The sequence below is a fragment of the Pituophis catenifer genome, unplaced genomic scaffold (assembly GCF_029215685.1).
Source record: "Pituophis catenifer annectens isolate HBS135680 unplaced genomic scaffold, rPitCat1.0.hap2 SCAF_3, whole genome shotgun sequence".
NCBI classification, from domain to species: domain Eukaryota; kingdom Metazoa; phylum Chordata; class Lepidosauria; order Squamata; family Colubridae; genus Pituophis; species Pituophis catenifer.
In genome coordinates, this window is record NW_027256883.1 from 75,443,905 (window position 1) to 75,459,761 (window position 15,857).

Genomic DNA, 15,857 nt, shown 5'->3' on the forward strand with positions numbered 1-15,857 from the left:
ATTTCTTCTTGATAGCAAAATACTATCTTCTTCACTCTTGAAATAAGAGTATCTTTCCTCTTTCCAATGTGGTAATTCTTTAATACTGAGGACAGGGTAATGTTAGTTTAGTTCATCAACAACTGTTGTGATAAAAATGTGAGAATCTGAACTTTTCACTGTCAAGCCTGCAGATTATACACATGCACATGTGTGTTTATATAGACATATCAGAAGGCAGCAAATATTTGTAAATTTTTATATTTATTATAACAAAAATTATGACATGTTCATTTGTGCATTCTTCTTTAATATAACTCTTGGTATGTAAATGATCTACAGTAAATGAACTCTATACAATCATGCTGGTTGTGACAGCAGGGAGGAACACACAAAAATGTGCCAAAAAAGTTAATGGTGAAGACTGAAAAAAAATTAACACAAGGATCTGTAGCCCACTGAAGTCTACCCAGCTTGTTACAGCTGCTCCTGCTAATTTTGTGTGGATCGGAATCCAAAAATGTCGTCATTTGTAGGCAACTTCACATGAGAACACAGTCCCCCCCCCCCTGCTGACTTGGGCCCAGCCAAATCAAATGGCAACCGGACATGGTGGTACAGACACAGTAGGTCATCAGGGCTTCCACACATTTCATCACCTTCACCCACTGAGAGGGCTATACGTTGATAGCATTTTCCTGCCCTCCCAATTTGGTGGCATGAATGTTAGCTTTGACATACATGCGAAAGCTCCCGGGTGTAAATGGAAACAGGTGTGTGTGTGTGTGGGGGGGGGGCAAATGTCAGTTTATTAGGTTGTGCCCTCCTGCCAGGTCTACAAAAACATGTGAAGCATCACTATACAACACTGAGTTATTTACAGGAATTTCCCAATCAGCTGTTCTCTCAGAGAAAATTAGTGAGTCTCAGTGACTTAAAGTCACCTGAAAGAGTAAAAGCAACTCCTAGGAGTTAGTCTCCATAATTCTACAAATGTCTATCCATTTTCAAGACCAAAAAAGCCTTTTTTTTTCTCTCAAAGAAATAACAGTATTACAATATTACTTAATCATTTAGCACTGGCAATACTGCCCTGTTTTCCAAACAGACAGAGGAAAGAAAAAAAAAAAGAACAATTTTAAAAAATATTACATCAACGTCATCATCAGTTTCTTTGTAATATATTAAACCTTTTGTATTTTAATTTTTCTCCACTTGTTTTGTACACATCTGATATGTTAAGGAAGGGGAAGAGTTAAACTAGATTAATTTCTAACCAGTGAAGCATCACTAGAAAAAGGGGAAAAAAGAGAGAGAGTTGGTGATCATTACAGCTAACAAACAAGAAGCAGCTGCACTTCTCAGTTAAAGGGAAGGATCTGGAAGAGAAAGTGGAACAAAAGCTTTCTTCCTTCCTCACCTCATTAGTGTAATACAAACCTAAGGAGCTTCCAGCTCTTAATGTCTTGTTAGCTTGTTTCCCAAAGCTCCGTCATAGTGGCGTGTCGTAATAATCGGGCAGTTGGTCCAGCTGATATTGACGCTGTTGCTGCTGCTGCTGTTGTTGCTGCTGCTGTTGCTGTTGTTGTTGTTGTTGCTGCTGCTGCTGTTGTTGTTGTTGCTGCTCGTGATGTTGCTTCATTATCTCCTTCACCTCCTCTTCAAGCTCTGGTGGGATGATGAACTGATCGTCTGGATCTGGCTGAGCTGGAGCGGCAAAATAGCCCCCCATCTTCCTGAGTGGTGCATCGGCTGCTACTTCAATTAGATTGTGGCTCCTCTCCGGAGGAGCCACTGAGCCGTTGCCTCGGCGGCGCCCAATCGTGCCAGTGGCAGAAGCGTCGGCCTTCCGAAGTAGGCACGTGTCTTCTTCATTCGCACTGATGACGATGCCTTCGTCAGTGACTTCCACCGGGGCCTGCAACACCATCTGCTTCTCCTTTGCCCGGCCACAGTGGATGTCCACTTCCACTTCAACTCTGCTGCCATTAGAAAAGACCCCTTCAATTGGTTCCTCGTCATCGCTGTCAAGGCCATTGTCTGAAAAGGCGCTGGAAAACGTAGCGCTGGACAGCTGCCTTTGGAAGGAGTTGGAGAGGCAAACTGGGTGGAGCATGCAGCGCTGTTCATTAGGGTAAGCGGGGCTGTTTTCGTTCATGGTTACCTGAGGTGGCTCGTCGGAGGCCGTGGATCCAACCTCGCTGCTCATTTCGGAAGTGGAGATCTCGCTGCTGATCTCAGAGGCCATGCCGCTGCTCGATGAAGGCATCCCCAAAGCATCAGAAGGCTTATCTTTGATTACTACGTTGACAGACTGGGGGAAGCTACCTGGGCTGGGAGGAGGGACCCCATTTAACTCACAGCAGCAGAAGCTGTCCTCAGTTACGTTGAGCTGAACCACCACGGCACTGAGGCTATCATTGCAGCCATAGCTCTGAGCCAACGTGCAAAGTTTCTTGGCAGCTCCAAGGGCATCGGGCACGTTCCTGACAGCCTCCACAGCTTCTTCAATGGAAAGACTGTCCCATAGGCCTTTGCTGCCCAGAATGAAGAATTCATCCTGAGGAGTCAAAGTAATGGACTGTACGTGGGGGCGTGGAACAACACTTGGGTGAAGAAAGGTATATCCCAAAATTCTTGTTGAGTCTGTTACACCATTCACTTTGCCATCCTAGAGGAAGGGGAAAACATGTTAATTGCTTAATGTTGTTTTAAGAGCTAAATAGCAGCTCTTACTTGGGGGAGAGGAGGGATAAGGTTTGAGTAAAGAGTTGGATTTAGAATCAATCCAAGCTGTTAGTACCTCTGAGTAGTGTGGACCATCATTCTGGTCCTCTGGCAACTCATCTAAGAGAAATGTAATATTTGCAATATCTAGGATGTCTAATAATTTTAAAAGAGGCAGAGGGGTGCTCTGTGACTTCAGAATGGATGGTCAATGTTAGTCTAACAGCAGGAAGTGATTTTTGTTGGAAGTGGTTAAAGGGAGAAGGGAACTTTATCATATCTCCCTTCCTGCCACTTTTGAGACATGAAGTTGAATTTCTATTACTAATAGCAATAGAAAAGTAACAGATCTGCACCATGACCGATATTGGGCAGATTAAAACTATAGGGCTTTTTCTCTCTGTAGATCTTTCACATTGGAAGTATGCAAAACCTTTCAAATTCAAAACATTCTGACCTCAAAAGCCTGTCCAACTTTGGTAATTTTAAGACTTGTGAACTTTAACTCCCAGAATTCCCCAGCCAGCCATCTTGTGGAGTTGAAGTCCACAAATCTTAAAAGTTGCTCAAGGTTGGACACCTCTGCTCTACGTGGATTGTTCCAACTTTACCAAAAGTGTTCCAATGTTGATCAATTCCTCTGGAAATGTTCTGAGTTTGGACAAGACCTTTTCTGAGCTTCAATTTTATTTATTTTTTTAAATGTATCATAAACTTCTACTTGTTACCTGCTGCCAGTAGGCTTGTGGGAAAACAGGAATCCACAATTGGCCCACTGACCAGTTTAATAATTATTTGTCACTTCTGCATTTTTTTAAATGTTTGCATCTCTTTGTCATTGAATATCATCGCTTCTTCTGAATCCTACTGATATGTAGAACCTAGAGAGTGTCGAGACTCAGAAGGTAGATCGTTCAATCAATCAGAATGTAATGCTTAGTTTCTATGAAACATAACACCAATCATTCAACCACTGATTTCTGCATATTTCTGTAAAATATTTCAACAGAGGTCTTTAGTGGTTTGTGGCAATCTAGAAATGAGCATCAACATTCTGGTATTTGCCTTGCTACTTTCACACAAATTCCACTTTGCCTGCTACTTTTCTAAAAACAGTCTAGAGAAGCAAGCAGATTCCTGAATGTTGTTTAGAAGTTTTCTGTGACTTCCTGGACAACTTTATGTTGAGATCTTGGAAGGATTTTTTTTTTTTCCAGGAGAGCCACTCTTGATAAGATTTGCTATTGTCCTAAATCATCTCCATTTCATGAATATGACACTGACTGGTTCTGGAGTTTTACAGATGATGTTGTAAAATGAAGCCTTCAGAAATGCCTCTTTAGGGACATGACATGTCTCTGGCATCTACATAATAAGAACTTCATTGTGATGAAGGAAATCAAAGTTTATACCATATATACTTCAACTCTTATTGTTCACTGATGTACTCACATAACTGGCCCTAGTTATCCCTTTAATTGGATGGATTTTAGATTCTGGCACCCCACATGTTGGATGACATCATTAACGATATAAATATTATCGAGTGATTTCTTCTTCTCTTCTGAAGAAGTCCCTTTCTATGTTAGTAGGAAGCACTATGTCCATGATGGCAAACGTATGGCATACGTGCCACAGGTGGCACACCTAGCCATATCAGTGGGCACGTGAGCTCAGCTCTAGCGCGCATGTGCATGCCGGCCAGCTGATTTTCGGGCCTTCTGGGCCCACCAGAAGTAGGGAAACACGTTGTTTCCTGCCTCTGGAGGGCCTCGGGGTGGGGGGTGGGGAAGGCCTGTTTTTCTCTATTACCTGGCTCCAGAGCCTTTCTAGGAGTCTGGGGATGGTAAAAACGGCCTCCCCCCCCCCGAGGCCTTCCAGTGGCCAGAAACAGCCATTTTCCAACTTCTGGTGGGACTGGAAGGCCCGTTTTTTTGCTGTCCCCAGCCTCCAGAGCCTCTCTAGTAGTCTGGGGAGGACAAAAACGGCCTTCTTCACTGGAAGTTGGCAAACGGGCTGTTTCTGGCCTCTGGAAGGCCTCCGGGGGTGTGGGGAATGCCATTTTCGCCCTCCCCAGACTCCTAGAAAGGCTTTGGAACCAGGTGAGAGAGAAAAACGGGCCTACCGGGCCATCGTGTGCCAGGAGTGGGGGGGGGGGTGGGAGGTTCATGCACACATGTGCGGGGAGCATAGAATTATGGGTATGGGCACATGTGTGTGTGAACACCCCTGCTACCCCCCCCCCGGCATGCGATGGCAAAAAGGTTAGCCATTACTGCCCTATGTGATTGTGAAGCTCTGATAACATTCAGTGGCAAAGAGATGCAAAAATCCAGATGACTTAAAAGTGAAAAAGTAATTTTTCACAGAACTGTAGCTGGTGAGAAAAAGTGGCAATATCAGCTGCATGAAATAAAGCAGCGGACTGCTTACCGAAGCAGAAATTAAGGACACTACAGGTAGTGGTCGACTTAATGACCACAATTGAACCCAAAATTTCTGTGACTAACCAAGATAGTTGTTGAGTGAGTTTTGCCACATTTCATGACCTCTCTTGTCACAGTTGTTAAGTGAATCACTGAAGTTGTTAAGTAACACGGTTGTTAAATGAATCTGGCTTCCCATTGACTCTGCTTTGAAAAAGTGATCACATAACCTCAGGACACTACGAATGTCATAAAATGAACCAGTTGCCAAGGGTGTAAATTTTGATCACGTGAGCATGGGGATGCTACAATAGTGCTAAGCGTGAACAATGTTCACAAGTTGATTTTTTTCAATCCGTTGTAGCTACAAATGTTCACTAACGGAACTGTTGTAAGTCAAGGACTACATGGCAACTGATACTCAGCATCAAATAACTCTTAACATACCATCCCTATATATGTGGCTTCTGCACTGCATAGCATTAAAAGAAGGAAAAATTAACAAGTTGTGGGTTTCTTTTCTATAGCCCTACCATACCAAACTCATATTTCTAGGCTTAGAAAATGCAGATTTACTGTAATCATATAGTTTGGAAGAGGAAATGAATTATGCCTGGACTCTTGTTTGTTTTCAGGAAATTGCTCTGCAGAAAAACTGTTTTCACATGCCCCAATTACATGTCTTTCAGATATGTTACTTCCCCTCAGGGGAAAAAAAAGATTAATATCAGAAAGGAAAAACATTCTTTTTAAAAATTAAAATAAGTAGTATTCATATTCTCAAGTTCTGGCTAGGTTTGACTTTAAACAAAATCAGGGAATTTTTAACATCCTGTATTCATTTAAAGACTGGATCAAACATGAAAAAGGAAGTAGGAATGGGGAAAGAGGAAAGTAAAACTGAAGGAAATGTCTTGTATTCCATACCTTTACATGCTTTAATTTTAAAAATGTTATAAATGGTAGAAATGTGCAAAATGAAGAAAGTACCTTTGGTTTGGGAAGGATACCTCTGATATTAATTAAAATTATGGGCATTATAGTGGCTGTCCATAACAGCATTTTAGGAAACTTTGCTGTATATTTCTTTTAGGATGGCCTCCCAACGATCTTGACTTTTCTCTAACCTTTGGGTTAGTTTGATGGTAAAGCTATTAGATGCATATTTCATGACGGATTGTGATATATGTTTTCTTTCATATGTGAGGTTTCTTCTCTGTTCAATTTTGTCCGTTTTTTAAAAGACATTAGATTGGTTTTTCAGTATATGCTGTGCAGAGTCATTTTTGAATTGAACTGTCCTTATAAATCTAAATTATATATACCATGTTTCTCCAAAAAGAAGGCCGGGTCTTATTTTCTTTTGACCCCCGAAAAAACGGCTAGGCCTTCTTTTTCAAGAGTTCTAATTATTGATTCACCTCGCGGCGGTGGCACCAACAGCCCCGCCCAGCAGGAGCCCGCTGCTGCCCCACTTCTTCTGCGGCCCTTGCCGCCACTCACACGCATCGCCCCGGCCTCTGTTTCATCTTCAGATGCCTTTCGGCAGGCATCTGAAGGCAAAATGGAGGCTGGGGCAATACGTGCGAGTAGTGGCAAGCAGCCACAGAAGAAGCAGCCGCAGAAGAAGGCGAGGCAGGTAAGTAGGCAGGTGTTGGGGTGTGCGAGGCCTGGTAAGTAGGGCAGCTCCACACACACACCCATCCCTACCCTAGCTTATTTTTTACCTGTGTGCCTCGCCCCACCTCCTGCACCCCAGGGTGGGCAGGGTCTTAATTAGGGCTAATTTTGTAGGTGGGGCTTAATTCGATCACATGTGCTCAAAAATGTGATAGGGCTTCTTTTCAAGGTGGGTCATCTTTTTGGAGAAACACAGTATATATGTACTTGCATACATGCATTTATAAAAATTTGGGATAGGGATGGGTAGAAAATTAGAATAGAATAGAATAGAATAGAATAGAATAGAATAGAATAGAATAGAATAGAATAGAATAGAATAGAATAGAATAGAATAGAATGCTCAGTGTACGTAAAAACAACAAAGTGATAGGTCATAGATCATAGATCGTAGTTACAATCATTAATCATAAGAATGTGGGCAAGATGTCAGAAGGAAATTCTGCCTTATTGGCAGGGTTCTGAAACAGATTTGCAAAGAAGCACCTGCATTTTATTAACCTGATCCCTCCCTCCGTCACCCTCTCTGGAGCTGACAACCCAGTGTCTTACTTCTGTAATAATGGCCTTGTGCTGCTTGATCCTCCTTAGCTCTTCCTCACAGCTCATCATATAAGACCTAGACAAAGGCAGAGGCTTCCCGTTCCTGCAGAGAACGGATTGGCACTTTCCCACATTTGCTGAGGTTAATGTGAAGCATCCACCTGGATCTAATGGGTCATGTTTGATGTGGCAAAGGACAGCGGAACCTCCGAGTTTCTGCCCAGCAGTTCCAAGCTTCCTGGTATTTCAAAAAAAAAACAACATTAAGAGATTAAACAGGGAGAAGCAATGATCGTGCATATAGAATTAAGGTCAACACACACACATACACTTATTTTCAAGATTCAGCAGAAAAAATGAGGGATTCATAGACAGAAAGCAATTAAGACACCTACAATTGAAATTTGATGCATTCTATTAGAGCTGCTGATGGAATTTTTACAGTTTAGTGCTCAGCCAGATGGTAGCAGTAGTTGACCTTGGCTGATTTTCAAAAGCTAAGCAGTGCTGGACCTTATTAGTAACCAGATGGGAGACAACCAGGACATACTAGGGCTGTAGGCTCAATTGGAATTTTTTTTTAATATCCAGAAAGGGGATATATTCTTGCCAATATGTTTATGAAGTCAGTAGCTGTTGAAGCTCTACCTGAAGATTACTTTTACAGTTAATTGGTACAGTTTGTGTGGCTCTTTGATTGATTTCCTAACCTTCCCAGTTAAATAACTACATCGGTGGTGAAATTCAATTTTTTTACTACCGGTTCTGTGGGAGGGGCTTGGTGAGTGTCATGTGGCTTGGTGGGTGTGGCAGGGGAAGGATACTGCAAAATCTCCATTCCCATCCCACTCTGGGACCAGCCATAGGTGGTATTTGCCAATTCTCTGAACTACTCAAAATTTCCGCTACCGGTTCTCCAGAATCTGTCAGAAACTACTGAATTTTACCTCTGGACTACATTAGAAAGAAACAGGAACCCTTCATCAAAACTCCAGAGAACCAAAGCCATTCTGGTGCCCTCCAACTAGGAGGATCACAGAGACAACACTGTACTATGTATGCAAACAGGCCAATTCAATAGAAGGTATCTCTTCCAACATTCCTAACGCAAATTCCCCTCAGAAAAATGGAAGATCTGACATTCCAATAGTTCAATAATAGGGATGCCCAAAATGTACTGAACTGGGATAGCTTTGACATTTAAAATTATTTTTTGAGTGCAAAACAGCAACTTCAATTATTCTGGAAGAGTTTCAAGCTTGAAACAGCACACTTGAACTAGAGTGTTCCAAATTTGAAACAGTTCAAATTTCTTATGTTTTGCATGCCCCTCGTCCAGAACTTTTCTAAATAGGCAAACTATTAGAAAAGAAAAATAAGAAAGGCATTCTAGTTTTCCATTCCCTTTGCAAACCCACTGGATCAGATAAACATGAGTGCAGAAAACTGTCATGAAATCCCAATTAAGTCCAAACTCACATATTAATTACATCCTCCCAACTGTACAGTTCTCCAAAATTGGCTGTTTCCAGTTCATCTCCGAACTGTGAAGCCTATATAAATAATGCATAAAAATCCATCTATCTTCTTCCAAAAGCCATATCTGGTTATAATTTAAACAATTTGCTTTTGATTATTCAGTCTGGAGTAATAGTGGAAATGAACTGCTACAGAGCTATGTATCTATAAATAAAATTAATCCCATCAGTATATCTATATACAGACTGTTCTCTCCTTTTTTTAAAGGGGGGGTATACAAGAAGAAATGTATGATCTTCGTAATATTTTAAAAGAGTTATATCTGAGGATTTAGGTAATTTAATGGAAGAAGAGAGCTGTGACAAATAGCATTTGAATGTGTATATGCAAAGCACCAGAGCCAGGTCATTTTCGTGCAAACGAAACAGAAGATAGAAATGGCAGAAACCTAGCAATGAAGTCATTATTGTTTCTAGCAAAATGGTAACTAGCTTCTGTCCAATTCACATTTGGAATTAAACTCTCGTAAATTAAATGCAGCTTACTGTATTATTAATGTTCTCCAATTATAGTCAAACGTTAAATATAAAAACATGATTTCAAGGGGAACAACAGTGTTAATTCATTGATCTGGAGAATTCCCCCAAATTTTGCTGAAGTGTAAGCAGAAATGTTCAGCAGTGGCAAGCAAATCCCTTAGCTATCACTTATGATACATGGGAAATGCTGAATGTATCATCTAAGCGGCCAGTTTTCAAGCTCTTTCTGTTAAAGAGTTTACTTAACGGTAATGTAAGAACTAAGCTGATGCTATAATATTCTTCTTCAAATATCAACAACTGCAGGTAAAGGTAAAGGTAAAGGTTTTCCACTGTCAAGTCATGTCAAACTCCAAGAGGTGGTGCTCATCTCTGTTTCTTAGATATGCGTTGTCTGAGGACGACTCCATGGTCATGTGTATAGCATGACTATACAAGGCGCACGGAATGCTGTTACTTTCCCACTGAAGTGGTACCTATTTATCTACTGGCATTTGTGAGCTTTCAAACTGTTTGGTGGGCAGGAGCTGGAGCAAATAACGGGAACTCATCCTGTCACGCAGCTCTTGGGTCTCAAACCTGGGCTGTCAACTTGTCTCAGCTGACAAGCTCAACATGTTTAACCGCTGAGCTATTGCAGGGTCTGCAGGGATAAAAGATCTAAAATCAGGGAACTGCGATCATTTCAACAGCGTGTCAGAGAGAGCAAGGGGTAAGTGGTTAACCCGGTCACATAAGTCATGTTCTTGAAAAGCCTTTCTTTCTGGTTAATGACAGAAGACCTGAAAACCCTAGGATTCAATCTGCGTCCTCTGCTAAAAGAATAACACATTCGCCGGTAAAGATTTTCTCTTGAAAGCTGCAGTCAGGCAGAATAGATAATTCTAGGCTGTATGTCAATGATCTGAGTCACTAGTAAGCCATTTTCAACATTCATAGCTGGCATGGTAAGTAAGAATGTCAGTTCTTGTCTCATGTCAAAACTCAGATGCCAGCAGAATCTTTGGATGCACCCAACGCACACAATGCTGTGCCAATCCAAATTGGACTTTCCAGGGGAACAAGTGAAAAGGGACTCCAAAAAGAGTGAAGAAGAAGAAATGGGATATGTTCAGGATTGGAAAACAGATCCTTGCTTATCTTTACAAATATCAACTTTGCAAATACAACTGACCTCTGCATTACAATGAAAGTGTTGATCATGTATTCCTCTTCATTCTTGGTTTTCTGCAGCTCTTCTGCCAAGATATCACTCATGGTACATTGTAGAAGGTAGGGTATTTCCACGTTGCGGTCCCCATCAAAGACTCCATAGAGGGCCTCCCTGTTCTCACAGAAGTTATTGGCGGAAAGAGCTGCCACACAGAGTCTGTCAAAAGAAACAAACAAACAAATAAATAAAAGTGTGGAGCAATCCAAGCCAGTTTAGCATGAGGGCAACTGACTGGGCAATTTTCTACAAAGCTCTCTCCATCCACATGCCATCAAGTTTCACTCCCACATTTTCTAGGTATTAACATAAGCAGCTTTCACATTTCTTACAGTTCATTTTGAAAAGAAAGGTCTTAATCCAAAGAGGATGGAGAATGTAGTGCTTTGTTGAAAAATCTGAATCCATCTAAACAATTCTACAGTAGAAGCAAAATAGAGTATATCCTATTCTCTCACCAAGCTAATTATACGTGTACTCAATCTACTGGCCTTTTTGCCATGCAGTACTTCTGTTGCAGAACAACTAATAATTTCCTTTGGGCATGACACAGAAAAAAGCATTGGGTGTTAATATCAAGAATACGTAATATACAATAAGAAAACCACCATCTCATTTAATTACAAAAACACTACAATCATAAAGGACAAGACACATTTTTCCTAGATGTGTCTCAATGGAATTCAGTTATACTTGATTGCTCAGTTATACTTGATTGTTAACCCAATTATTTTTCCATTCAGCAAATTACCTGATATAAAGCAATATATAGAAGAGACAAAAATATTATAGCTTAAATGGCATTCATCCTCTAGACCACGGGTGTCAAACTCGCAGTGTCACGTTGCCATCACGTAATGTTTTGCGATGTTTTTCCCCTTTGCGGAGCTGTAGTGGGTGTGGCCTGCGTGTGACACATACGGGCCATAGGCCACTAGTTTGACACCCCTGCTCTAGACCTGTGAACAAAAGCTGTTACTGTTCACTGTGACTTTCTTGCCAATTTAAAATCACAGTACAGGGATGTCCAACCCTGTCAACTTTAAAACCTGTGGGCTTCAACTCCCAGAATTCCCTAGCCAGCTGGGGATTTCTGGAAGTTCAAGTCCACAAGTCTTAAAGTTATGAAGGTTGGACATATCAGACTTAGTGTGAAGTATAACTTCAATTGTTTTAAAGATGATTCTACACATAACTGGCTTGAGTTTTCATTATCATACTAGAAATAGTTCAGCAAAGTTTAAGAAAAATTACAGTGTCACTGTCTTCCCCCAAAAAACTAGGAAGGAAATAGGGAAGAGATTTAAATAGAAAAAAGAACAGAAACTATATTAAACTTCCTTGGATATTTCTAACTTTGGGATCCCAATATCACTGTTGGTCTTTTAAAATTTATATATTTATGATATATAAATAAATAAAATAGAAACCCCAAATCAGTCAACTTAATATTTGAACCTGCTGGTTCCCACTGCTATCCTGCTACTTTTTTTAAAAAAAAATCCAACATATAATTTGTACCTTCTATCTACCTGAAAGGTGACTAAGGAGAAATATAATTTAAAAATTTCCACAAAAACATATTACAAATTAAACACACAAAAACACAGGATGAAAATGTACCAAGAAACTATTGAGAGCATTATTAAAATTAAAAAGGATATTATGTCCAATGTCAAAAGTTCAAGCGACAGAACACTAAATATATAAAATGACACATAAAGAAACTAGGACATTTCCAAAATTGAAGCGATGCCGCCACAAAAGCTTGTCTCAAACACCAATCTAGGAAACTCTTTTTTTTTTTTTTTTTTGGCTTAGCAAAAATACAGCAACCATCACGACGTCTTTAAATTGTATTCCTGATTATTATATTTGTCTCTTGACTTTTCTTGAGGCATTTAAGGTAGCACAGAGGAAGAACTCTGCTCCTTTTATCCTCACATCCTGGTGGGGTAGTGAAATATTGACTAGCTCAAAGTTCATGCTGTGATGTTCATGCAAATCATGTTTGTGAAATGCAGAATTCAGTTCAGAATCTTGGAGTTGTTGTTTTAAAAGAAAAAACAATGGCAAATTTCTCATCCTTGCATATTCATGCCAGAGGTTAAGGATCAAATGTATTTTTTTACTCACTGCCACTCCTAATGATTACGAAACCGAGAATTTTGCAATGTAAGATATCATTATGCTCAGTTTGATAAGGAACAAAAGACCCAGAATTCTGTTTTTAGAAAAAAATGAACACAGAACATTTAACTTTTTAATAGCCATATTTTTTACAGTCCAGGGTGGATAAAAATTGATGATTTTTTTTTTTTTAAAAATCAGATTTTTAAAAAATTTAAATTGGATTTATTTTTTATTTTTATCAAATTTATTTTAATAAAATGCTTTTGGAGTAAAAATCTATCTAAATATAGTTTTCTATTTAAGATACATTAATAATTTAGTTTATTCAGCATGAAATGGAGGTTAGTTATGAAGCTTGAAGCTGTATATTCTGCAATATTTACGTTTTTGGTACACTCATTCAATGAATCTAAGCTCTGCAAGCTAAATAGGAAACCTTTATTTTGTTTGCAAATAATATTAAAGATTCTAACGACCAGCAAGAATGAGTCCTTACATTTAAAGAGCACCTGTCATTTCATATCCATCACGGCAGAGCCTGTTAGCGGCCATCTACTCACCTCTGCCCACTACGTCCCTCTCCTTGTTGTGCCACTGCCACATCACCAGCCGTCCCATTGAAGTGAATGGGACTGTCGGTGAGTCAACAGTGGGTCAGAGGAGGAGCTGCTGCGGGACAGAGATGACAGTTGCTCTTTAAAAATTATAATTTAAATTGAGTTGGTTTAAATCAAGCCTTTTTACTAGTGATTTAAATCATGATTTAAATCGACTTGATTTAAATCAAATCCACTCTGTTATAGTCATTCACTCTCAACATCACTGGGTGTGTAATGTATGTGTGTCCTTTTATTTTCAATCTCATCCTTGTTAATTTGGATTTGTTTGTTTGCTTGCTTCATGCCATTAGCTTTCCTTCTGTACCAGAGAAAAACGTCTCAAAATAGTTCTTTGGAGGATAAGCAGAGCCATTAGGATAATGGTGAAACAATCAAAAGAGATTCTTACAGAAAAGGGACCTGACAAATAAGGAGAGCCCAGGAAAACAGCTCACAGTTTTGATCCGAAAAATGAAAATATTTCAATCAGCGGGGAACTTGATGTGGCTGGACTGCAGGACTCTGCAAATAGGCTTGATCCACACATTTCACTGGTTCACTTAATCATTATGTATGGAATAAAGGACAACTGGCCAGGTTCACATAAGCCAATCCACAAACCTTGCCTACAGACCTCAAAGGCTAAAATAGTTAATCCAAGAATCAAGCAAACCACATTCTTATTTAATGCAACATGTTAATTTCATTAAGCAAGAGTAAATTGCTACCAAGGCAACAAATGTCACACAGCCTCTACTGAGACCCAGGTATTTACAAGGATAAAATGAAGAGAGAATATGTATAATTTAAACACTGTCAACATTTAATTTTCATTGCCATGAAGAGTCAAGGTATTCTCCAGTAATGGAGATGGCATGTTTCAGTACCAATACCCAGAAAAAGTGAGTGGGAATATACTAGTGCAGCTATATCCTGTGTTTGTAGCATTGGCCTCTGACTGGCACCATGAGAATAAAATACTAGTGTGCCCATGGTTAATCAGCTTCATTAGGAATGACAGTTTATACATGTTGAGCAACAAAATCCCTTAGCAAAAACTCTGAAGCGGTGAATACTAACTTCTCAGCTAATCCTCTTGGCTGAAACTGACTTTACAGGTAGTCCTCGACTTACGACTGCAATTGAGTCCAAAATTTATGTTGTTAAGTGACAAATTTGTTAATTGAGTGTTGCCCCATTTTAGGATTTTTTCCTTGCCATATTTGCTAAGTGAATCACTGCAATTGCTAAGTTAGTAATACGGTTGAATCTGTTTCCCCACTGACTTTGCTGGTCAGAAGGTCGCAAAAGAGGATCACATGACTGCAACTGTCATAAATGTGAGTCAGCTGTCAAGCATCCAAATGCAAATCACATGACCATGGGATTCTGCAACGGTCGTAAGTATGAAAAATGGCCATAAGTCACTTTTTCAGTGCCGATGTAACTTCGAACGGTGACAAAACAAACTGTTGTAAGTCAAGGACTACCTATACTATAGATCAGTGATGGCTAACCTTTTTGCCATTGCATGCCAAGAGCAAGGGGGGGGGTTTGCACGCGCGCATGCCCACACCCATAATTTTATGCACCCCACCCCCGCACATGTGACACCCCCTCCCCCTGCTCCTGGCAAACAATGGCCTGGTAGGCCTGTTTTTCTCTCTCACCAGGCTCCAGAGCCTTTCTAGGAGTCTGGGGAGGGCAAAAACGGCCTTCCCCACCCCCCCGGAGGCCCTCCAGAGGCCAGAAACTGCCCATTTGCCAACTTCCAGTGGGACCGGAAGGCTTGTTTTTTGCTGTCCCCAGGCTCCAGAGCCTCTCTAGGAGTCTGGGGAGGGCGAAAATGGCCTTCCCCATCACCCCTCTGGAGGCCAACTTCCGGTCCCACCAGAACTGGTAGAGGCGGCGATGGGAGGCTCCACCCACCCACCTGGACATCTCTGCACATGCGCAGAAGCATCATGCACGCACACCCACGAGCAAACCGGTAGCGGCCAAAATTGAAACCCACTACTGAGGTAGTCCTTGACTTAAAATCATAATTGAGACTGGAATTTCTGTAATATGTTGTGGTTATAAAAGTTAAGTTGGACTCAATTTCACAGCGGCCCTTAAGTGAATCATATGAACACCAAAAAAGTCATATATTACAATTGCATGACCGCAGGACACTGCAACTATCACAAATGTGAGCTACTTGCCAAGTGCCTGAATTATGATCCCTTGACCGCAAGAGTGGTATAATGGTTGTAAATGCGAGTACAAGTTGTAAGATACTTTTTTTGAGGCTGTTATAATTTTGAATCATTGTTAAATGGTCATAAATCAAGAACGACCTATAAAATATTTTGTAAGGTTTTTCTAAATATTTTGTAAAGACAATCATGAATAATCAATCATAGCCTCAAAGGGGGTGAAAAAGAGATCCTTTCTCAAAAGTTTAATAGTTTTTATCAACTCTATATCTGATCATGAGGTCTAGCCTTCTTACTCCCATATCGGCGGGTTTTTGGATTGAGAGAGATACATGCTTCCAAGA

The 15,857-nt window shown here is 40.4% G+C and overlaps 1 protein-coding gene across 1 annotated transcript in view; it reads right to left on the bottom strand.

Moving 5' to 3' along the window:
- Positions 1-224: 224 nt before the first annotated feature.
- Positions 225-15,857, bottom strand: part of PHLPP1 (PH domain and leucine rich repeat protein phosphatase 1) — a 225,752-nt gene continuing 210,119 nt past the window's right edge. The window contains exons 15-17 of the mRNA XM_070940757.1: positions 10,548-10,742; positions 7,365-7,593; positions 225-2,650 (exon numbers count right to left, since the gene is read on the bottom strand). Coding sequence (XP_070796858.1) covers positions 1,472-2,650; positions 7,365-7,593; positions 10,548-10,742 — 1,603 coding nt within the window. The 3' untranslated portion in view covers positions 225-1,471. The remainder of the gene's footprint in view (positions 2,651-7,364; positions 7,594-10,547; positions 10,743-15,857) is intronic.